Here is a 23,555-nt window from a genome sequence, read left to right as displayed (position 1 = left end):
AGGAGGAAGGATGGAAGGAAGGAAGGAAGGATGGAAGGAAGGAAAGATGGAAGGAAAGATGGTAGTGAAGAAGGAAAGTAGGAGGAAGGATGGAAGGAAGGAAAGGTGGAAGGAAAGATGGTAGTGAAGAAGGAAAGCAGGAGGAAGGATGGAAGGAAGGAAGGAAGGATGGAAGGAAAGATGGTAGTGAAGATGAAAGCAGATAGGCAGAAAGGAAGTGAAGAAGGAAAGCAGGAGGAAGGATGGAAGGAAATATGGTAGTGAAGATGAAAGCAGATAGGGAGAAAGGAAGTGAAGAAGGAAAGCAGGAGGAAGGATGGAAGGAAGGAAGGAAGGATGGAAGGAAAGATGGTAGTGAAGATGAACGCAGATAGGCAGAAAGGAAGTGAAGAAGGAAAGCAGGAGGAAGGATGGAAGGAAAGATGGTAGTGAAGAAGGAAAGCAGATAGGCAGAAAGGAAGTGAAGAAGGAAAGCAGAGAGGGAGGAAGGGAGTAAGGGAGGAAGGCAGGAGGAAGGATGGAAGGAAGGAAGGGTGGATGGAAGGAAAGATGGTAGTGAAGATGAAAGCAGATAGGCAGAAAGGAAGTGAAGAAGGAAAGCAGAGAGGGAGGAAGGAAGGGAGGTAGGTAGTGAAGAAGGAAGGAAGGAAGGAAGGAAGGAAGGAAGGAAGGAAGGAAGGAAGGAAGGAAGGAAGGAAGGAAGGAAGGAAGGAAGGAAGGAAGGAAGGAAGACAGATAGGCAGAAAGGAAGTGAAGAAGGAAGGCAGAGAGGCAGGATAAATGAGCAGAAATAAAAACAAAAATAAAGTAAAGTCCCATATGTCATAAATCGGAGGGTTTGTTCGGGTTGAGTGCACTTGAATCCCTTCCCGGGCCGCGGACCTTCTTCCTGGGCCCGTGACCCGGATGCTAACCCGGAGCGGACACGCTGCACCGCCGTATCCACTGTGAGTCCCACCGACATGCGACTGCTTTCTGGAGGCTCCGCGATGAGCTGACGGAGACAAACACCGGCAGAGTTGGGTTTTCACTAAGGTGAGCTGCTCGGCTGTGTGATCCGAGCGGGGTTCACGTGGGAAAACGGGTAGCGCGCGCGGAGTTAGTTTGTCTTCGTGACTCGGGAGAATCTCACAGCGTTGATGTGATTGAAGAGACGTGGGCAGGTATGCGGTACCGGGCCGAGTTAAACCGGGACAGAAGCACTTTAAATTGGCTCACACTTGTCCCGCGCGGTCAGAGCCGCTGTTATCGGGATCTTCCAGGGGAAATCTTTGGGTTTTCTCGCGTTTTCTCCGCCGGGATCAACTCATCCGGCAGCAGCGGCTAGTCGGCTAACGCTAGCCTAGGTTAGCCGCAGGCAGCTAGTAAGTGTCAGGATGTAGTGTTTAGCACGTAGCGCTAACTTTCTGAGGAGTGGCCCGGCTGATGTTGGATTCCCCCACAAGAAGGGGCTTCAAATTCACTGGTTGGCCGCTTACATCACCAGTAGCGGGTTGGTACCGAGCCACGGTGCAGCTGTTGGCTCTGTGTTGCATCATGTAGCTGTCAGGGCAGTAAAACACGTCTGAGGCGAACATTAGCTGTCAGGGTCGTGTTAGTGCTAAGCAACTGCGTGTCAGCCCACTTGGATCCCATGTTGTCACGAGCACGCTGCACGAGGCCATCAGCCAGCCACGTACAGTATTTACCTGTCAACACACTAAAACATGTGATCACGTGTGGATGGCAAAGTTTAGCATTGTGCTCGGAACAGATGTGCGTGTTTTTTAATGTCGTTATTGGTCTAAATCAGAACTCCAGATGTGACAACAGCTGAGATATGAGACAATGACACGTGGTATTTCGACGTGAGAAGCTTCCAAGTAAATAAGTCTTGGTGGTGATATCCAGAAGTCAATGAAAAGGCACAGAGAGCACAGGGATTATCGGGGAAAGATGCAGAAGAATGTAAGGAAGTAAGGAAAGAGGGAAGGGACATTCAAGCTGAAAAAGGAACAGAAGCAAGGAAAAAAATTATATTTCACAATGTTAAAAGTTAGATTGGTTTTAAATTGTTCATGGATGTGGAGATTCTACAGCCCTGTTTAAAAGTCTAGAGTCCTGATCCAGGGTCCCGACCCAGGGTCCTGATCTGCCTCATTTCTTCCAGACTTTCCTGGAACCTTTAAAGTCCTGATCAACAGTTCTGCAGCTTCCTGAAGCTCTTTCAAAGTTTCTCTTTAAACATTTTCTGCTTCTTTCCTCATCTTCAGTCCAGTCCTTGTACCTGAGCATCTTCAGAGGAATGTGTTTTTTCTTTGTTAAGCCACTTAACTCTGACCTATGAACCATTCAGGCAGGAAAAAGGCTCCTAACTCAAGGGATGAACCAGTGTTGTGTCCACACAGAACAGAAGAGCCTTGGGATGTCCTTCAAGAAGCTTGGAGAACTATTCCTGAAGACTCAAAGAAAGGACAGAAAGCTCATCTGAGAGGGTTCAGGCTGTGTTGGAGAATAAAGCAGCTCAGAGTAGATATTCACTTTAAAGCTGCTCAGAACTGAACTAACTCTGCTTCTGCCTCAGATTCTGGGTTTATGTTCATGTTGGAACATGTTTCAGTGAATCTCTGGAGTTGCTTCCTGTTTTTATATGAAATATGTAAAGAAATGAAGCTGATCAAGACTGTTGAACAGAAGTATGAATGATGTATCTTGACAAAATGCTCGATAATGAGTTTACCTTCAGCTGGTGTGAAACTGTGACCTCACATGTATGGTTTAAGTTTACCTGTCAACAGTTCTTGGTGGGACATCTGAAGGCTTTGTTGTAATTTAAGGTGAAATCATGTCTTAATGCTGCTTCAACAGGAACCGGCTCCGTCCTCGTCACTTGATTCGGACCTGAAACGGTGATTGGAGTAAAGTGTGGACCCTGCTGAGCTGTCAGCTCTCTGAGCTGCTGTGTCAGAGTTTGACGTCAGCTTTGTTCCCTCTGAGCAGATGAGAGAGATCTGCCCGGCTGCAGCAGAGAGGAGTGAACCAGCCTTGGAGGAAAGCTAACCCACGAATGGCCTGCCAGTCTGTCGCCGCAGTCATGGACGAGCAGGCCCTGCTGGGGCTCAACCCGAACGCCGACGCCCGCTACAGGCAGAGGGTGAGACGCCTCCTCACCGCGTTGCTGTCAGGGATGCTGCACACTAACCACTCAAAGAAAAGAGGGTTCTTTATGAAGCTTTATGAAATGTCCACGAGCTGCTCCGGTTTAAAAGCCTCGGAGATGCAGAACACCGGCTCCCTTTCAGCAGCTGCTGTTATTCAGCAGCATAATTCTCCTCCAGAGCAGCAGCGATGTAAAGCTGTTTGTCTGTTAGCAGCGCACAGGTGGGAGCAGCCAGGTTCACTCCTGCTGACATCATCCATGTGCAGATGAGCCTTCTGACGTCGTCTCTGACAGATGAACTCATAAATCACCAGTTAGCAGCTCCACACATGCAGCTTTTATTCTAGGAGCCTCTGATGTGAGTTAACAGATGTAGGCTGAAGGGTCAAAAGAGAGGAACAGGGTAAAGGTTCCTGTGGACATGGTGTGATGAGGTGCAGGTTTCAGCATCACAGAGAGGAAATGACCTGTTTCATCAGGAACAGGAAGTAATGTGTGTGTGTGTGTGTGTGTGTGTGTGTGTGTGTGTGTGTGTGTGTGTGTGTGTGTGTGTGTGTGTGTGTGTGTGTGTGTGTGCGCGCGCAGGCTATGGCCTACTTTGAACAGCTGAAGGAGTCCCAGGATGCCTGGGAGGTGTGTGCCGAGGCCCTCGCTAAAGGAATCTACAGGTGAGTGTGACATTAACTGGTGGAGCTGAGGCCTCCTGCTGTGGTTTACTCCCATCTGACGTGTTCTTATCTGTTCATCGGTGCAGTGACGACCACGTGAAGTTCTTCTGCTTCCAAGTTCTGGAGCATCAGATCAAGTTCAGGTGAGGAAGAGGAGGAGGCTTTGTGTTCTGCTCTCACCTGTTCTGCTCTCACCTGTTCTGCTCTCACCTGTTCTGCTCTCACCTGTTCTGCTCTCACCTGTTCTGTTCTGTACTTACCTGTTCTGTTCTCACCTGTTCTGCTCTCACCTGTTCTGCTCTCACCTGTTCTGTTCTCACCTGTTCTGCTCTCACCTGTTCTGCTCTCACCTGTTCTGCTCTCACCTGTTCTGTTCTCACCTGTTCTGCTCTCACCTGTTCTGTTCTCACCTGTTCTGTTCTCACCTGTTCTGTTCTCACCTGTTCTGTACTCACCTGTTCTGTACTCACCTGTTCTGTTCTCACCTGTTCTGTTCTCACCTGTTCTGCTCTCACCTGTTCTGTTCTCACCTGTTCTGTTCTCACCTGTTCTGTACTCACCTGTTCTGTACTCACCTGTTCTGTACTCACCTGTTCTGTACTCACCTGTTCTGCTCTCACCTGTTCTGTACTCACCTGTTCTGTACTCACCTGTTCTGTACTCACCTGTTCTGCTCTCACCTGTTCTGTTCTCACCTGTTCTGCTCTCACCTGTTCTGCTCTCACCTGTTCTGTTCTCACCTGTTCTGTTCTCACCTGTTCTGCTCTGTTCTCACCTGTTCTGTTCTCACCTGTTCTGCTCTCACCTGTTCTGTACTCACCTGTTCTGTTCTGTTCTCACCTGTTCTGTTCTCACCTGTTCTGTTCTCACCTGTTCTGTTCTCACCTGTTCTGCTCTGTTCTCACCTGTTCTGTTCTCACCTGTTCTGCTCTCACCTGTTCTGTACTCACCTGTTCTGTTCTGTTCTCACCTGTTCTGCTCTCACCTGTTCTGCTCTGTTCTCACCTGTTCTGTTCTCACCTGTTCTGTTCTCACCTGTTCTGTTCTGCTCTCACCTGTTCTGTTCTGTTCTCACCTGTTCTGCTCTCACCTGTTCTGTACTCACCTGTTCTGTTCTCACCTGTTCTGTTCTCACCTGTTCTGTTCTCACCTGTTCTGCTCTCACCTGTTCTGCTCTCACCTGTTCTGTTCTCACCTGTTCTGTTCTCACCTGTTCTGTTCTCACCTGTTCTGTTCTGTTCTCACCTGTTCTGCTCTCACCTGTTCTGCTCTCACCTGTTCTGTTCTCACCTGTTCTGTTCTCACCTGTTCTGTTCTCACCTGTTCTGTACTCACCTGTTCTGCTCTCACCTGTTCTGTTCTCACCTGTTCTGTTCTCACCTATTCTGTACTCACCTGTTCTGTTCTGCTCTCACCTGTTCTGTTCTCACCTGTTCTGTTCTCACCTGTTCTGTTCTCACCTGTTCTGCTCTGTTCTCACCTGTTCTGCTCTCACCTGTTCTGCTCTCACCTGTTCTGTACTCACCTGTTCTGTTCTGTTCTCACCTGTTCTGTTCTCACCTGTTCTGTTCTCACCTGTTCTGTTCTCACCTGTTCTGCTCTCACCTGTTCTGTACTCACCTGTTCTGTTCTGTTCTCACCTGTTCTGTACTCACCTGTTCTGTTCTGTACTCACCTGTTCTGTTCTGTTCTCACCTGTTCTGCTCTCACCTGTTCTGCTCTCACCTGTTCTGTTCTCACCTGTTCTGTTCTCACCTGTTCTGTTCTCACCTGTTCTGTTCTCACCTGTTCTGCTCTCACCTGTTCTGTTCTCACCTGTTCTGTTCTCACCTGTTCTGTTCTGCTCTCACCTGTTCTGTTCTGTTCTCACCTGTTCTGCTCTCACCTGTTCTGTTCTCACCTGTTCTGTTCTCACCTGTTCTGTTCTCACCTGTTCTGTTCTCACCTGTTCTGTACTCACCTGTTCTGCTCTCACCTGTTCTGCTCTCACCTGTTCTGTTCTCACCTGTTCTGTTCTCACCTGTTCTGTTCTGTACTCACCTGTTCTGCTCTCACCTGTTCTGCTCTCACCTGTTCTGTTCTCACCTGTTCTGTACTCACCTGTTCTGTTCTCACCTGTTCTGTTCTCACCTGTTCTGTACTCACCTGTTCTGCTCTCACCTGTTCTGTTCTCACCTGTTCTGTACTCACCTGTTCTGTTCTCACCTGTTCTGTTCTGTTCTCACCTGTTCTGTTCTCACCTGTTCTGCTCTGTTCTCACCTGTTCTGTTCTGTTCTCACCTGTTCTGTTCTCACCTGTTCTGCTCTGTTCTCACCTGTTCTGCTCTCACCTGTTCTGCTCTCACCTGTTCTGTACTCACCTGTTCTGTTCTGTTCTCACCTGTTCTGTTCTCACCTGTTCTGTTCTCACCTGTTCTGCTCTCACCTGTTCTGTACTCACCTGTTCTGTTCTGTTCTCACCTGTTCTGCTCTCACCTGTTCTGTACTCACCTGTTCTGTTCTGTACTCACCTGTTCTGTTCTGTTCTCACCTGTTCTGCTCTCACCTGTTCTGCTCTCACCTGTTCTGTTCTCACCTGTTCTGTTCTCACCTGTTCTGCTCTCACCTGTTCTGTTCTCACCTGTTCTGTTCTCACCTGTTCTGTTCTCACCTGTTCTGTTCTGCTCTCACCTGTTCTGTTCTGTTCTCACCTGTTCTGCTCTCACCTGTTCTGCTCTCACCTGTTCTGTTCTCACCTGTTCTGTTCTCACCTGTTCTGTTCTCACCTGTTCTGTACTCACCTGTTCTGCTCTCACCTGTTCTGCTCTCACCTGTTCTGTTCTCACCTGTTCTGTTCTCACCTGTTCTGTTCTCACCTGTTCTGTTCTGTACTCACCTGTTCTGCTCTCACCTGTTCTGCTCTCACCTGTTCTGTTCTCACCTGTTCTGTACTCACCTGTTCTGTTCTCACCTGTTCTGTTCTCACCTGTTCTGTACTCACCTGTTCTGCTCTCACCTGTTCTGTTCTCACCTGTTCTGTACTCACCTGTTCTGTTCTCACCTGTTCTGTTCTGTACTCACCTGTTCTGTTCTCACCTGTTCTGTTCTGTACTCACCTGTTCTGTTCTCACCTGTTCTGTTCTGTTCTCACCTGTTCTGTTCTCACCTGTTCTGTTCTCACCTGTTCTGTTCTGTACTCACCTGTTCTGTTCTCACCTGTTCTGTTCTGTTCTCACCTGTTCTGCTCTCACCTGTTCTGTTCTGCTCTCACCTGTTCTGTTCTCACCTGTTCTGTTCTCACCTGTTCTGTTCTGTTCTCACCTGTTCTGTTCTCACCTGTTCTGTTCTGTACTCACCTGTTCTGCTCTCACCTGTTCTGCTCTCACCTGTTCTGTTCTCACCTGTTCTGTACTCACCTGTTCTGTACTCACCTGTTCTGTTCTCACCTGTTCTGTTCTCACCTGTTCTGTTCTCACCTGTTCTGCTCTCACCTGTTCTGTTCTCACCTGTTCTGTTCTCACCTGTTCTGTACTCACCTGTTCTGTTCTGCTCTCACCTGTTCTGTTCTCACCTGTTCTGTTCTCACCTGTTCTGTTCTCACCTGTTCTGTTCTGTACTCACCTGTTCTGTTCTCACCTGTTCTGTTCTGTACTCACCTGTTCTGCTCTCACCTGTTCTGTTCTCACCTGTTCTGCTCTCACCTGTTCTGCTCTCACCTGTTCTGCTCTCACCTGTTCTGTTCTCACCTGTTCTGTTCTCACCTGTTCTGTTCTCACCTGTTCTGTTCTCACCTGTTCTGTTCTGTACTCACCTGTTCTGCTCTCACCTGTTCTGTTCTCACCTGTTCTGTACTCACCTGTTCTGCTCTCACCTGTTCTGTTCTCACCTGTTCTGTTCTCACCTGTTCTGTTCTCACCTGTTCTGCTCTCACCTGTTCTGCTCTCACCTGTTCTGTACTCACCTGTTCTGTACTCACCTGTTCTGCTCTCACCTGTTCTGTACTCACCTGTTCTGTTCTCACCTGTTCTGTTCTCACCTGTTCTGCTCTCACCTGTTCTGCTCTCACCTGTTCTGTTCTCACCTGTTCTGTTCTCACCTGTTCTGTTCTGTTCTCACCTGTTCTGTACTCACCTGTTCTGTTCTCACCTGTTCTGTTCTCACCTGTTCTGTTCTGTACTCACCTGTTCTGTACTCACCCGTTCCGCTCTCACCCGTTCTGCTCTCACCTGTTCTGTTCTCACCTGTTCTGTTCTCACCTGTTCTGCTCTCACCTGTTCTGTTCTGTTCTCACCTGTTCTGTTCTCACCTGTTCTGTTCTCACCTGTTCTGCTCTCACCTGTTCTGTTCTCACCTGTTCTGTTCTCACCTGTTCTGTTCTCACCTGTTCTGTTCTGTACTCACCTGTTCTGCTCTCACCTGTTCTGTTCTCACCTGTTCTGTTCTCACCTGTTCTGCTCTCACCTGTTCTGCTCTCACCTGTTCTGTTCTCACCTGTTCTGCTCTCACCTGTTCTGTTCTCACCTGTTCTGTTCTCACCTGTTCTGTACTCACCTGTTCTGCTCTCACCTGTTCTGTACTCACCTGTTCTGCTCTCACCTGTTCTGTTCTCACCTGTTCTGTTCTCACCTGTTCTGCTCTCACCTGTTCTGTTCTCACCTGTTCTGCTCTCACCTGTTCTGTTCTCACCTGTTCTGTTCTCACCTGTTCTGCTCTCACCTGTTCTGTTCTCACCTGTTCTGTTCTCACCCGTTCTGTACTCACCCGTTCTGCTCTCACCCGTTCTCTCCTGTTCTGTTGCAGACACGCTGCTCTGAGTGCCCTCCAGCAGCAGCTCATCAGAGAGACGCTGATGAAGTGGCTGCAGTGTCAGGTACGTGTCCTCCAGCTGCTCCGTCAGCCATTAAAAAGCATCCTTTCAGGACCTGATCTGTTTAAAAGGGACCTCAGAAGAACATTGTTACCCAACAGCCCTTAAGGCCTCAGTATGCTTCTCCGTCCTTTCGAAGTTCTCCGTCGGGCTGTCGGATAACCAAAGCAGTTCACCTTCCGATCAGTAGGTGTTGCTACGTTAAACGACCCAGTCTCTTACGTCTATGGTGAAAGTGGTTGATTGATTGTTCACCTTCCGGCTCCGTTTCACTCCTCACAGTGAACGATTGCGACCGAGAGAGAAAGACTGTTGTTGGAGTTGGAGCTTGTTGATGTTGAAATGCAAATAATTTTGACCAAATGTTGACCGGCACACAGTAAACTCTTTCAGAAATGGCGGTGTTGTTCTGAGAGGAAGGAGCTAAACCGGAAAAGTGATTCCGGAAATGATAGCCGACCAATCACAACCCTTTTAGATAGATAGGGATAGGAATGTTGGCCGACGTACGCAAGCGATGGAGAGCGTCTCCGGGAGGGTCTCCGTTGACGGAGAGGGCTCTCTGTAGGCGACCATAAATCAGCCCTTAGTCGCTGTGCCGGGTCCTCAGCATGGGGTTTCCTGAGGTTGGTGGGTGTTGGCCACTGCCTGGGCCTCCCACTGCATCCTGCCCACCACAGCAGGCCTTTACCTGGGGGGGTGTGGCGGGTGCTGTTAGTATCTACGACACTCAGATGTGTTCCTATAGAACCCAGAACAGACCCAGCGTCGGAGAAGGAGCTAAAATGGTTCCAGGAACTGAGGGAGATGGTCCCTAGTTCCTGTATGTGCGACTGTGGGGGGAAAAACGGCCCTGTAGATTAAAAGGTTATAAGAACTGCCAAAGGTTCCTACAGTCCGAATACGGCTTATGTGTTTCTGAAGTCCCATAAACAGAGCCATCATTTCAGATCCCCGCTGGGATGCAGAGATGAAGGTTTCTGCCAGTTTTATAATCCTTTCTGCCAGTTTTCTGCTTCTTTCTGCCAGTTTTCTGCTTCTTTCTGCCAGTTTTCTGCTCCTTTCTGCCAGTTTACTGCTTCTTTCTGCCAGTTTTATGCTTCTTTCTGCCAGTTTTATCCTCCTTTCTGCCAGTTTACTGCTTCTTTCTGCCAGTTTACTGCTTCTTTCTGCCAGTTTACTGCTTCTTTCTGCCAGTTTTATCCTCCTTTCTGCCAGTTTACTGCTTCTTTCTGCCAGTTTACTGCTTCTTTCTGCCAGTTTTATGCTTCTTTCTGCCAGTTTTATCCTCCTTTCTGCCAGTTTACTGCTTCTTTCTGCCAGTTTACTGCTTCTTTCTGCCAGTTTACTGCTTCTTTCTGCCAGTTTTATCCTCCTTTCTGCCAGTTTACTGCTTCTTTCTGCCAGTTTACTGCTTCTTTCTGCCAGTTTACTGCTTCTTTCTGCCAGTTTTATCCTCCTTTCTGCCAGTTTACTGCTTCTTTCTGCCAGTTTACTGCTTCTTTCTGCCAGTTTTATGCTTCTTTCTGCCAGTTTACTGCTCCTTTCTGCCAGTTTTCTGCTCCTTTCTGCCAGTTTTCTGCTCCTTTCTGCCAGTTTACTGCTCCTTTCTGCCAGTTTTCTGCTCCTTTCTGCCAGTTTACTGCTTCTTTCTGCCAGTTTACTGCTCCTTTCTGCCAGTTTTATCCTCCTTTCTGCCAGTTTACTGCTTCTTTCTGCCAGTTTACTGCTTCTTTCTGCCAGTTTTATGCTTCTTTCTGCCAGTTTACTGCTCCTTTCTGCCAGTTTTCTGCTCCTTTCTGCCAGTTTTCTGCTCCTTTCTGCCAGTTTACTGCTTCTTTCTGCCAGTTTTATGCTTCTTTCTGCCAGTTTTCTGCTCCTTTCTGCCAGTTTACTGCTTCTTTCTGCCAGTTTACTGCTTCTTTCTGCCAGTTTACTGCTTCTTTCTGCCAGTTTTATGCTTCTTTCTGCCAGTTTTATCCTCCTTTCTGCCAGTTTACTGCTCCTTTCTGCCAGTTTACTGCTTCTTTCTGCCAGTTTACTGCTTCTTTCTGCCAGTTTTATGCTCCTTTCTGCCAGTTTACTGCTTCTTTCTGCCAGTTTACTGCTTCTTTCTGCCAGTTTTATGCTCCTTTCTGCCAGTTTTCTGCTCCTTTCTGCCAGTTTACTGCTCCTTTCTGCCAGTTTTCTGCTTCTTTCTTCCAGTTTTCTGCTCCTTTCTGTCAGTTTTCTGCCAGTTTTCTGCTTTTTTCTGCCAGTTTACTGCTCCTTTCTGCCAGTTTTCTGCTTCTTTCTTCCAGTTTTCTGCTCCTTTCTGTCAGTTTTCTGCCAGTTTTCTGCTTTTTTCTGCCAGTTTTCGGCTTCTTTCTGTCACTGATGAGGCTTTCTTCCCGCCTGCAGCTGATGAACACTCAGCCTGAGAAGCCCTTCATCAGGAACAAGGCAGCTCAGGTGTTCGCCCTCACCTTTGTCATGGAGTACCTGACTCTGTGGCCCAAGTTCTTCTTCGACATCCTGTCCCTGGTGGGTCTGAACCCCCACGGCGTCGACATCTACCTGAGGACGCTGATGGCCATCGACGGCGAGGTGGTGGACAGAGACATCTTGCACACGCACGAGGTAAGGCGTGCGAGCAGAATCCAGCTGTTTCTCCACATGTTTCCTGGAGGAACACTGGGAGCTCTCTGTGCTGTTTTCCAGAAAAGAAAGTACACCCTGTTTCACTTGTAAAGTTCCACACATCAGCCGGTCCGAAGGTAGTCCTTTAAGGAGCAGAACCGGACCCAGTTCAGTCCAAACCTCTTACATTTATCTAACAGTCAAACTCGATCAGATCTTCACCGCACAGCTCAGAGAAAGCTGCTGAGCCGGTGAAACTCTCCCTGAATGTGTTTCAGGAGACCCGCAGAAACACTCTGATCAAAGACGGCATGCGGGAGCACTGCATCCCCAGCCTGGTGGAGTCCTGGTTCCAGATCCTGCAGACGTACCAGCGGTCCCACCCGGAGCTCACCTGTCAGTGCCTGGAGGTGGTGGGGGCCTACGTGTCCTGGATCGACCTGAACCTCATCGCCAACGACCGGTCAGTGAGCTGCCCTCTGCCTCTCTCCTCATTCTGTGAGCCACGGATGTTCAGGCGTGTGTGTGGTGTGTTTCAGGTTTGTCAACCTCCTGCTGGGTCAGATGTCCATGGAGGAGCTCAGAGAGGAGGCCTGCGACTGCCTGTTTGAAATAGTCAACAAAGGAATGGACCCTGTGGATAAAACCAAGCTGGTGGAGTCTCTGTGCCGGGTGCTGCAGTCTGCAGGCTTCTTCAACGTGGAGCAGGTGAGCGTCCCGCTGCAGCCTGTTAGCTCTGAGCGAAAAGCCCTGAGCAGCCCAACCAAAGCAGGCCGAGAAGAGCAAGTTAGCTCAGCAGAGTGTCAGGTTACAGGAAGGGCTCCTCCACGAGGGCGCGTTTCCTCCTGACTGTCCTTTTCCTGCTTAGATGCCTTATTCTGAGTCAAGCCGCTTCAGCTGCTGCGTGCTCACAGGTCACATGCTCCCCCTCAATGTCTTCTTCTTCTTCTTCTCCTCCTCTGGCAGGAGGAGGATGTGGACTTCCTGGCCAAGTTCTCCCGTCTGGTGAACGGGATGGGTCAGAGTCTGGTGCTGAGCTGGACCAAGCTGGCCAAATCGGGAAACCTGAAGGAGACGGCGGAGTCGCTGCAGGCGGTGGAGGCCAAGGTGCCGCTGCTCCTGCAGCTGCTGGTGCACGAGGACGACGACATCTCCGCCAACATCGTGGGCTTCTGCTACGAGTACCTGCAGGTGCTGAAACAGCTGCCCCAGCTGAGCGAGCAGCAGAAGGCCAACATCGAGGTGAGTCCCTCTGCGACGCCGCCCTCTGGCTCTGCCTCCTTCTGGCTCCGCCTCCTTCTGGCTCCGCTCTGCGGGCAGAAACACTGTTTGAATCCCGCCTTCTTCTGCCCGCAGGCCATCATGCTCGCTGTCATGAAGAAGCTGACGTATGATGACGAGTACAACTTTGAAAACGAGGTGAGTTTCCGTCCCGTCGGCTGAGTCCGCGGCGCCTGAGCGGCGGGGGAGCTGACGCTGTGTCTGTGTGTCAGGGCGAGGACGAGGCCATGTTCGTGGAGTACAGGAAGCAGATGAAGATGCTGCTGGACCGGCTGGCTCAGGTGTCCCCTGAGCTGCTGCTGGAGGCCGTCCGCCGAGTCTTCACCAACACCATGCAGTAAGATGGATGAGTCTGTCTGTGCAGCGCACGTCTCACTGTTGGTTCCTGCTGTCTGAAAGCTTGTCAGCAGGGTCATCAGCAGGGTCATCAGCCACCGCCGCTTCTGTGGTCAGACATCAGGGTTAACAGGCGCGGCGGATGCTGATGAGCTCGCAGCTTCTTATGCGTGTTTGTTCTCAGGAACTGGCAGACGGTTCCCTTCATGGAGGTGGAGGTGGCCATCAGGCTGCTGTACATGCTGGGCGAGGCTCTGCCGGCGTCTCACGGCGCCCATTTCTCCGGAGACACGGCGAAGACGAGCGCCCTGCAGGACATGATGAGGACGGTCAGTGGCGTGCCTCGCCGTCTCCTGTGGCGGGATGAGGCGCCGTGCGCTGATCAGTGTTTCTGCTTTGACCCTCAGCTGGTGTCCTGCGGCGTCAGCAGCTACCAGCACAGCTCGGTCGCTCTGGAGTTCTTCGAAACCGTCGTCCGGTACGATAAGTTCTTCATCGTGGAGCCGCAGCACATTCCCAACGTCCTGGTGAGTCTGCTGGAGGAAGCGCCCACGCCGGTGTGCCTTTGAGCTCTTTTTCTGATGCCGTTCTGTCTGATGTCAGATGGCGTTTCTGGACCAGAGGGGGCTGAGGCACAGCAGCCCGAAGGTCCGCAGCCGAGTGGCGTACCTGTTCTCCAGGTTCATCAAGACCCTGCAGTGAGTGCACCGCTCCGCCTCAGGCAGCGCAGGGCGCTGACCGTGTGACTCACCCATTCACCTGTTCACCCGTTCACCTGTTCACCCGTTCACCTGTTCACCCGTTCACCTGTTCACCCGTTCACTTGTTCACCTGCTCTCTGTTGACAGTAAACACATGACCACCTTCATTGAGGACATCCTGACCAGGATCCAGGACCTGCTGGAGCTGGCTCCTCCCGTGAGTACCTGTCCTCGCCACTTTCTCTTCCGTTCTCTTCCGAGTCCCCGCTTTTCCACGTCCACCTTCTCCCTGTGCAGGAAAACGGCTTCCTGGCGCTGCTGACCAGTGACGACCAGCTCTTCATGTTCGAGGCGGCCGGCGTGCTGATTGTGAACGGAGAGAGTCCGGTGGAGAGGAAGCAGGCGCTGATGAGGAGTCTGCTGGCGCCGCTGATGGACGCCTTCCGCCTGCTGCTTGCCAAACTGCTGCAGGAGACGGACGAGGAGCGCCAGGCCTCCCTCGCCGACTGTCTGAGCCACGCCGTCGGCTTCGCCAGGTGAGGCTCGTCAGCGGGCCGCCGCCGCCGTGTAATTCTGTCGTCTGGTGTCACCGCGCGCTTCCAGGTGTGGTTTGAAGATTTTGTCGGCGTTCTGCTGACCTCTGACCCATCTCCTCTGCAGCCGGACCAGCAAGGCGTTCAGCAACAAGCAGACGGTGAAGCAGTGCGGCTGCACCGAGGTCTACCGGGACTGTCTGCACGCCTTCCTGCCGGCGCTGAGCTGCCCCGTCCAGCGGGGGGTGCTGCGCAGCTCGGTGCGCTCCTTCCTGCACAGGATGATCATCTGCCTGGAGGAGGAGGTGCTGCCCTTTATCCCCGCCGCCTCCGAGCACATGCTGAAGGACTGCGAGGCCAAAGACCTGCAGGAGTTCATCCCGCTCATCAGCCAGATCACCGCCAAGTTCAAGGTGAGGCGCGCAGACAGCTACGTCCGACACGACACGCCACGTCCGACACGACACGCCACGTCTGACACTGACACGCCACGTCCGACACGACACGCCACGTCCGACACGACACGCCACGTCCGACATAAAACGCTACGTCTGACACGCCACCGCTAACACGCTACGTCTGACACGCCACCGCTAACACGCTACGTCTGACACGCCACCGCTAACACGCTACGTCTGACACGCCACCGCTAACACGCTACGTCTGACACGCCACCGCTAACACGCTACGTCTGACACGCCACCGCTAACACGCTACGTCTGACACGCCACGTCTGACACTGACACGCCACGTCTGACACTGACACGTCTAACACTGACACGCCACGTCTAACACTGACACGCCACGTCCGACACGACACGCCACATCCGACACAACGCGCTACGTCTGACACGCCACCGCTAACACTGACACGCCACGTCCGACACGACACGCCACACACGACACGACACGCCACACACGACACGCCACGTCCGACACAACACGCTACGTCTGACACGCCACCGCTAACACGCTACGTCTGACACGCCACCGCTAACACGCCAACGCTAACACGCCACGTCTGACACTGACACGCCACGTCTGACACTGACACGCCACGTCTGACACGCCACGTCTAACACGCCACGTCTGACACTGACACGCCACGTCTGACACTGACACGCCACGTCTGACACTGACACGCCACGTCTGACACGACACGCCACGTCTGACACGACACGCCACATCCGACACAACGCGCTACGTCTGACACGCCACCGCTAACACTGACACGCCACGTCCGACACGACACGCCACACACGACACGCCACGTCCGACACGACACGCCACGTCCGACACAACACGCTACGGCTGACACGCCACCGCTAACACGCTACGTCTGACACGCCACCGCTAACACGCTACGTCTGACACGCCACCGCTAACACGCTACGTCTGACACGCCACCGCTAACACGCTACGTCTGACACGCCACCGCTAACATGCTACGTCTGACACGCCAACGCTAACACGCCACGTCTGACACTGACACGCCACGTCTGACACTGACACGCCACGTCTGACACTGACACGCCACGTCTAACACTGACACGCCACGTCTGACACGCCACGTCTAACACGCCACGTCTAACACTGACACGCCACGTCTGACACTGACACGCCACGTCTAACACGGACACGCCACGTCTAACACGGACACGCCACGTCTGACACTGACACGCCACGTCTGACACTGACACGCCACGTCTGACACTGACACGCCACGTCTGACACGCCACGTCTGACACTGACACGCCACGTCTAACACTGACACGCCACGTCTAACACTGACACGCCACGTCTAACACTGACACGCCACGTCTGACACGCCACGTCTGACACGCCACGTCTAACACGCCACGTCTAACACTGACACGCCACGTCTAACACGCCACGTCTAACACTGACACGCCACGTCTAACACTGACACGCCACGTCTAACACTGACACGCCACGTCTGACACGCCACGTCTAACACGCCACGTCTAACACTGACACGCCACGTCTGACACTGACACGCCACGTCTAACACGCCACGTCTGACACTGACACGCCACGTCTAACACGCCACGTCTGACACTGACACGCCACGTCTGACACTGACACGCCACGTCTGACACGCCACGTCTAACACTGACACGCCACGTCTAACATTGACACGCCACGTCTGACACTGACACGCCACGTCTAACACTGACACGCCACGTCTAACACTGACACGCCACGTCTAACACTGACACGCCACGTCTGACACGCCACGTCTAACACGCCACGTCTAACACTGACACGCCACGTCTAACACTGACACGCCACGTCTAACACTGACACGCCACGTCTGACACTGACACGCCACGTCTAACACGCCACGTCTGACACTGACACGCCACGTCTGACACTGACACGCCACATCTGACACTGACACGCCACGTCTAACACTGACACGCCACGTCTGACACTGACACGCCACGTCTAACACGCCACGTCTGACACTGACACGCCACGTCTGACACTGACACGCCACGTCTGACACTGACACGCCACATCTGACACTGACACTGACACGTCTGACACTGACACGTCTGACACTGACACGTCTGACACTGACACGTCTGACACTGACACGTCTGACACTGACACGTCTGACACTGACACGCCACGTCTGATACTGACACGCCACGTCTGACACTGACACGCCACGTCTGACACTGACACGCCACGTCTGACACTGACACGTCTGACACTGACAAGCCACGTCTGACACTGACACGCCACATCTAACACTGACACTGACACGTCTGACACTGACATGCCACGTCTGACACTGACACGTCTGACACTGACACTGACACGTCTGACACTGACACGCCACGTCTGACACTGACACGTCTGACACGTCCTGCACTGACACGCCACGTCTGACACTGACACGCCACGTCTGACACTGACACGCCACGTCTGATACTGACACGCCACGTCTGACACTGACACGCCACGTCTGACACGCCACGTCTGACACTGACACGCCACGTCTGACACGCCACGTCTGACCTGACACGTCTGACACTGACACGTCTGACACTGACACGCCACGTCTGACACGCCACTGCTAACACTTCTCTCCTCCTGTTGCCATGGCAGCAGCACGTGTCCCCCTTCCTGCAGCAGGTCTTCATGCCGCTGGTGCTCGCCATCTTCGAGGTGCTGGCGAGGCCGGCGGAGGAAAACGACCAGACGGCGGCGCTGGAGAAGCAGATGCTGAGGAGGAGCTACTTCAGCTTCATCCAGACCATCACAGGAAGTGGAATGAACGAGGTGATGGCCAATCAGGGTGAGCGGCGAGGAGGCGGAGGCGAATGCTTGTAAAAAGGGCGGTGGGCAGGTTCAGGGGGAACCCTCAGGGTTACCTCATCACCTTGGAACCAATGGCTGCCCACACCACGTTAGCTCAGAGGGACGTAATGATAGCTGAGGCTGGCTTTGTTAAAGGGGGAGGTGCAGAATCTGAATGTTTCCCAGAGTTCAGAGCCTCGCTCAGAGTAGATAACGATAAGTCAGGAACGGCGAGGCTGACCATGTGACCGTGCTGCTTTCAGGAGCAGAGAACATCGAGCGGGTCTTGTTCACCATCATCCAGGGCGCTGTGGACTTCCCCGACCCCATCGCTCAGAAAACCTGCTTCATCATCCTGTCCAAGCTGGTGGAGCTGTGGGGTGAGTCAGATCCGTGTGCACCCGTGTTCTCAGCTCTGTGCGCTTCTGCTGACGCTTTGGTCCCCCCCCCCCCCCGCAGGAGGTAAGGACGGCCTGGTGGGCTTCCCCGACTTCGTCTACAAGCACATTGTGCCGGCGTGCTTCCTGGCCCCCCTCAAACCCACCTTTGACCTCTCGGACGCTCAGACGGTGCTGGTAAGTCCCTGCTCCAGAGTTCCTGGGCCGCGTTTTCCCGCCTGTTCTGAGTGCGACTCGTCTTTGTTTTGCAGACGCTGTCGGAGTGTGCGCTCACGCTGAAAATGATTCATCTCAAACGGGTAAGAGCGGCTGCTCCTCGGCTCCGTGCTCGGTTTGCTCAGTCGTTCCAGAGCTTAACGTTTGTGTGGTTCCTTCCCTTCAGGGGCTGGAGTTCATCCAGTTCCTCCAGCAGGAGTACCTGCCCTCGCTGCAGGTGTCGCCGGAGATCGCACAGGTAACACCTGCCCTGCACCTGCCCTGTGTGCTTTGAATATTCTAGTCTTTTTCAGCTCTCTCTCCTCCAACATGGTGGTTATTAACCCATTTAGGCCTAAAACGCCTGGAAAAGAATGCCTGTAAAACAGGGCGATTTCAGAAAGACCCCCTAAAACCTGAAGTTTTTCTGGAAAATTCTGGAAGTGCAGGAACAGCACTACTTTCAATTAGAAAATAGTAATATAATAAAATAAAATTTAATTTTATATTTAAATTATTTATTTATTTTATCGCCAGTAATCTCTTCGTACTGGCGGCACAAGGAGCCCAAACACATTCCAATAAACGCTTTCATCTCTGGCACAGTTAAAGCTGCAGTCTGCAACTCTTTTTCAAGCATAATGCCATGCATTAAATACCCCAATACAAAAAAAACCGAGTTCTCTAGGTCCCCTATATGTCCCGCTAGGTCCCTCCAAAGTCAGCAGGTTTGTTTACAAAATTGCAGACCGGACTGGTAAAAGGTAACCAATCAGGTCACCGATTGTGCACGCGCGATACAAGGTAGGCTCGTCCCCACGCTTATTTATCTGGACTATTGAACTTCATTACGGGCTTGTCTACTTACTGTGTCTTCCATGATCGCAAATGACAGGTGAGTTGATGAATGAGGAGTCGTGTAGGCGCATCTGGCGTGCACGTCTACGTGCACGAGTTCTCATGTGTTTTGATGGGGCGGGACAGGAAGTTGAATAACTTTTTATTTTTCGGTTAAAAAATAAGCATTTCTTGCATTTTGCGACTACAGAGGTCACCGTTTTCAACTTCAAGCGTTCTGATAGATCATGTAAACTCTTAAAATGCCAAAAAGTAGGACTTTACGTATGACAACAACAATTCTTGCAGACTGCAGCTTTAAGTGTGACCACCTTGCCATCTTTGCTCGAGCTGGAGTCTGAAGTACCTGCTCACTGTATCTATTCGTCTCAGAAACGAGATGCGCCCAAAGCTCCTCAGTAAAAATATGATTAAAAGCCTGCAACGGTGTGGCATCTGCAGGTAAATCCACTTTCTCCCCTGGTGTGCGGTTGAAATCTCTCCGTCGATTACGGTGGTAATTGTCAGTCTTCCACTCACATTCAAACCCTTCAAAATCATCCTCGTCGTTATCGTCATCTTCAAACACATGTGCTCGCCATAAATCTCGATCAGTTGGGTCAGCACGTTCATCAGCATCATCAAAGCCAAGAAACTCCTCACAATCACTACCGTCTGAAAAAGACGTGTACGCTTTCCCGGCCTTAAAGGTAGAATAACGCAACAGCGCCCCCGGCTTTAAAGGTAGAAATGCGGCAATGCTTTCCCGGCTTAAATGGGTTAAAGGGCTTGGTGTCCCAGCTGGATTTGCCTCCAGTAACGGTGGTTTCTTTGGCGTCTCTTTGTCCACAGGAGCTGTGTCAGGTGCTCCAGCAACCGGACCTCAAAGTCCTGAAGAACTACATTAAGGTAGGCGTAGTTTCTCCCCCCGTCAGTGAGTGGCTGGGCTTCCGCTCGCCGTTTAACCACCATTCCTTCCTTCTGCAGGCGTTCTTTCAGAGAGCCAAACTTTAGGAAGTAAAAGTGGAAGTTCACCGGGACTGAACGGACTCAGGAAGCGGCCGCCCTCGCCTCTCATCAAAAAAGGAACTTAGCATAGAGCTGCTTTTGCAGCGAGGACTAAACGTGTTACAAAGCCCGCGTTGGAACGGGAGAATGGACCGAAGCTCGGAGGGCTGCCGACTCGATGACCCGCTGAGCTGTCGGAGAGAAGGAGCCCGACAGGCTCCGACGCCGCGGTGCGGTGCAGAAAGGGCTCCGAGAGGAGCGCTCGGGATCCTGGAAACATCTCAACTCTTCTCGGTCAGGATTCACCAGCTTTACTCACCTTAGAAACCACATTTCAACAGATTCAGCTTCACTTTTGTGCCGTTTGCTGCCGCAGAATGAACAGAAAAAGGGCTGAGCGGGGATTTGATTTCAGATTAGATTTTTCTTTGATGTGTCGAGCAACAAACGGTTGATTTAGAGTTTGAAGTGAAGCGTTCCAGCCCGTCTGTGAGCACCCGCCTTCACTCACTCCTCAGTTTAACGGTTCTCAGAACCACCTCAGCGGGTTTTCTATTTGCTACCTGCTCGGATGTAGGGACTCGGCGCGGGACTCGGCGTCGGCTGCATGTCCAGAGTTCACGAAAAAGTATTTTTGTGTCACTAATATCGTTGAGTTGTTTGAATTTCAGAAGGAAATGAAAAAGAAGTGGAGGAACAAAGTGTAAATAAGAGAATAAGTTGTTCAAAATGTAAATAAAATTCAAGCTTTAGGTTTTTTTGTTTTTTTTTAAATAGTCATTCCCATCTGGAAAACTAGTATGGAAGCCCATTCGTGCCCAGAAAAAAAATAGGATATTGACGGATAAAGTTGTAAATCTGAACGGTGAAATAAATTAAACCTCTGACCGTTTGTTTGGTAATTTGTTCAAAGTTGGAGCGATTTTGATTTAACGTCTTAACTATTTGTGGCTTAAATTGTTGAGTTAGATTAAACTAGTATCATTTTAATATTAGTAATATTAATCTGTTTTCAGCTCATGAATATGACCCGTGAGTATTTAATTTCGATACTTCAGTCAGTATCTGACTTTTAAATCTTAATCATGACTTAAAAGTGAAAGTATTTAACAGGATCATTTGACTAAAGTCAGACTTAAGTTACCGTCTGTGACTTTCTGTGTTTTTGTTCATTATTTAGTTTTATTTCCTGTTTTTGTAAATCTTTTGATTGTTTTAAATGATCAGTTATTTGCCTTTTTTTTTTTTTTTTTTTAACGTAGAATTTTATTTGGAACATTAACATCTCAGATTTTTACAACATTTGTTCAGTTCAATAACTTTAACGTATTTAATCTTTTTCAATGACTGTACTTTTTGTAATTTTGACCTAAATGTTTGAATTTATTACATTTTTGTCTTGTTTTTCGTTTAATTTCAAGAGTTCGAGTTAAAACTACTGTTTAAATTTCTGACTGATTATTTGAGCTAAAATACAAGTCAAACTTTTGAATTCTGGCTTTAAAGATAAATGTCATGATTAGATAAATTTAACTCTTTCTTTATCTTCAGCAGTTATTTTCCTTGGCATCGATGGGCTTCCGTAGGGAACGCAAACCTGTTCACGGGATCGTTCGTGTACAGCTTGAGTGAAAACATTAATTTACAAGTTTACAGACGTGGCTGTTTGAATTTTATATTGAAGTGATGATCCACAAAATGATTTATGCAACGCTTAATACTGTGAAAAAGCTGCCAATCAGTTAAAACAATCAGCAAAGGCAACGAACTGTAAGACGTACACGTTAAAAACACAGATTTAACTGTACAAACACCTCTGTTCTGGAACAACTCTGCATATTGTGACGCCCACTTTGTTTTTCCCACTGTACATCGCACTTACAAGAGACATGTTCACTATTTAAACGAGTCGATGTCCTGTGTTTTCCTTGTGATTTGGTTCATTTGCCCTGAGTTTCTACTTTAAATTTAAGATGTTGCTTTTGGAAAAGCTCCGGTGAAAGTGCCTGATTGTGTTGCTTTCAATTCAAAGTCGTCTTGCAGGTATATAGTATGAATAAAGCCTAGTTTAAAGCAGAGTTTGGTGTGATTCTACATTTTTTATATTGTTTGACAAACCCTCTGTGATAGTGATAAAAAACTAAGTCATTTTAGTTTTTATTAAAAGAAAAAAAACAACTGCTAAAGTTTGTTAGAAACTGTTTTCACTGTGAATTGATGCATATTTGGATTTAAATGGAGATATTCAGACATGATCTGAAACATTACAGCTGTTTGTGCTTTGTAACACCTGATCATGGTGGTGAAGCAGCTGAGAACTGAAGTGCTGCTTCTTTTTGAGGATTTTATTACATGTCATGAACGAGCGTTGTTGCAGAGGCTGCACTCCATTCAACTCGATTCATTTTGCTCGTGTTATGGTAAAAAACTTTTAAATGCAGCAACAAATCATGTTAAGGAAAACCATGGAGGAGAAAAGCACTGGATAAAAAGACTACACTTAAAACTAAAATGTGAGATGGGGCCCACTGCTAATGTTAGCCAGGTGCTGTGTAAATATACGTGGGTTAGGTTAGGGTATAAAGGTTACCCTAACCCTTACCTGTTAGAGCTGCTAATTCAAACATGACGTTGACATTTTCAAAAGTTAAAAAATAAAAATAAAAAGATGGTGCTTTGATATGGCAATCAGGATTTGACTAGAATAATTAAACGGACTCATTTAACTATTAAATGAATACAGTTGTAATAATTCTGTTTGTTAAACTGTGTTTGGTCTGATGATGCCAACATGGTGGACTTGAACCCAAAATCAGAAATGTCCACATTCATTATTTTGGATGTAAACATGCATGCTAATTCTGTTAGCTGAAAGCTGTCAGATCCATGACTCAGCAGTGTCTGAGATAAAGCTATCAAAGAGATTAAGTTTATGACTCAGTCGTACCAGTCTTGTTTCCTTTTTCTACTTTTACACAACTTGAAAATGTTGCTCTAAATGGCACAATTAAGGATTGGATTACAAAGTTTCCTCACAGTGCTTCCACTTTGAGCTAAGCTACGTTTAGTCTAGCTTAGCTGAAAGAAATGGAAATAAAGAACTGCTAGCTAGTGTAGTCTCAAAACTTTTGACATTCTGTAAGTTTGTGACCTCTTTCTGAGTTTAAATGCTAAGAGAGAATTATATAAAGTACAAATTCATGTCAGCTGTCAGTAAAAAAAATGGTGTTGGTACGTAATTAGCTTAGCACAAAAAAATTGAATAGAAAATGTTCCCTAACAAGAGAAAATTTCCAGCTTTGACGCACAGACAGACATGTTCTGTGTAGCTAACAACTTAATGCGAAACACTGCTTAACCCACAAAATTCAGAATTTTTGTCTTTTTCAGGAGACTTGTGTGTTTTATGGTGTCTTTTAGGATGGAAATAGATTGCCACTCATTGCTTTGATAAGAAGTCTGGGTGTTCAACTGTCAAATCAAAACCCCTCAGGTTTTCAGAACAATAAAATCTGTGACCAGAATGAAAGCAGAACTTCTCCCTGTAATTTCAGACTATAGCCGCTTTCGGACTGTAGGAACCATAGTAAACTTTTAATCCGCGGGGCCGTTTTCTCCCGTGTTCGGACATACAGGAACTCGGGGCTTTCTCCCTTAGTTCCTA

General features: G+C 49.6%; 1 protein-coding gene across 2 annotated transcripts; it reads left to right on the top strand.

Annotated features, from left to right (window-relative positions):
- Positions 1–895: 895 nt before the first annotated feature.
- Positions 896–21,967, top strand: xpot (exportin, tRNA (nuclear export receptor for tRNAs)). 2 transcript variants are annotated; one of them, XM_075472329.1, is made up of 24 exons: positions 896–1,035; positions 2,980–3,133; positions 3,725–3,807; positions 3,894–3,950; positions 8,587–8,656; positions 11,054–11,272; positions 11,551–11,735; positions 11,812–11,980; positions 12,239–12,514; positions 12,629–12,691; positions 12,766–12,890; positions 13,074–13,218; positions 13,297–13,416; positions 13,493–13,587; positions 13,738–13,807; positions 13,888–14,126; positions 14,251–14,536; positions 17,265–17,451; positions 17,717–17,833; positions 17,913–18,028; positions 18,103–18,150; positions 18,234–18,305; positions 19,736–19,792; positions 19,871–21,967. In XM_075472329.1, the coding sequence occupies exons 2-24, from the start codon at positions 3,047–3,049 to the stop codon at positions 19,895–19,897; spliced, it is 2,913 nt and encodes a 970-aa protein (XP_075328444.1). In that variant the 5' UTR covers positions 896–1,035; positions 2,980–3,046; the 3' UTR covers positions 19,898–21,967. The 2 variants fall into 2 exon arrangements, with proteins under 2 accessions (XP_075328444.1, XP_075328442.1); XM_075472327.1 differs by having other exon boundaries at positions 897–1,035; positions 17,262–17,451.
- The last annotated feature ends 1,588 nt before the right edge of the window (positions 21,968–23,555 follow it).

This window comes from Odontesthes bonariensis, chromosome 8, assembly GCF_027942865.1.
Source record: "Odontesthes bonariensis isolate fOdoBon6 chromosome 8, fOdoBon6.hap1, whole genome shotgun sequence".
NCBI lineage: Eukaryota > Metazoa > Chordata > Actinopteri > Atheriniformes > Atherinopsidae > Odontesthes > Odontesthes bonariensis.
The sequence above is the reverse complement of the archived record's forward strand: the minus strand, read 5'-3'. Positions and strand labels throughout refer to the sequence as shown.

What these genes read in the sequence shown, in the direction of transcription:
- xpot (XM_075472327.1), top strand. Translation starts at nt 3,047, where the DNA reads ATGGCCTGCCAGTCTGTCGCCGCAGTCATGGACGAGCAGGCCCTGCTG. An exon ending in GCTTCTTCAACGTGGAGCAG is followed by an intron (nt 11,981 to 12,238) that starts GTGAGCGTCCCG and finishes CTCCTCTGGCAG; the next exon opens with GAGGAGGATGTGGACTTCCT. An exon ending in TGTCGCCGGAGATCGCACAG is followed by an intron (nt 18,306 to 19,735) that starts GTAACACCTGCC and finishes CTTTGTCCACAG; the next exon opens with GAGCTGTGTCAGGTGCTCCA.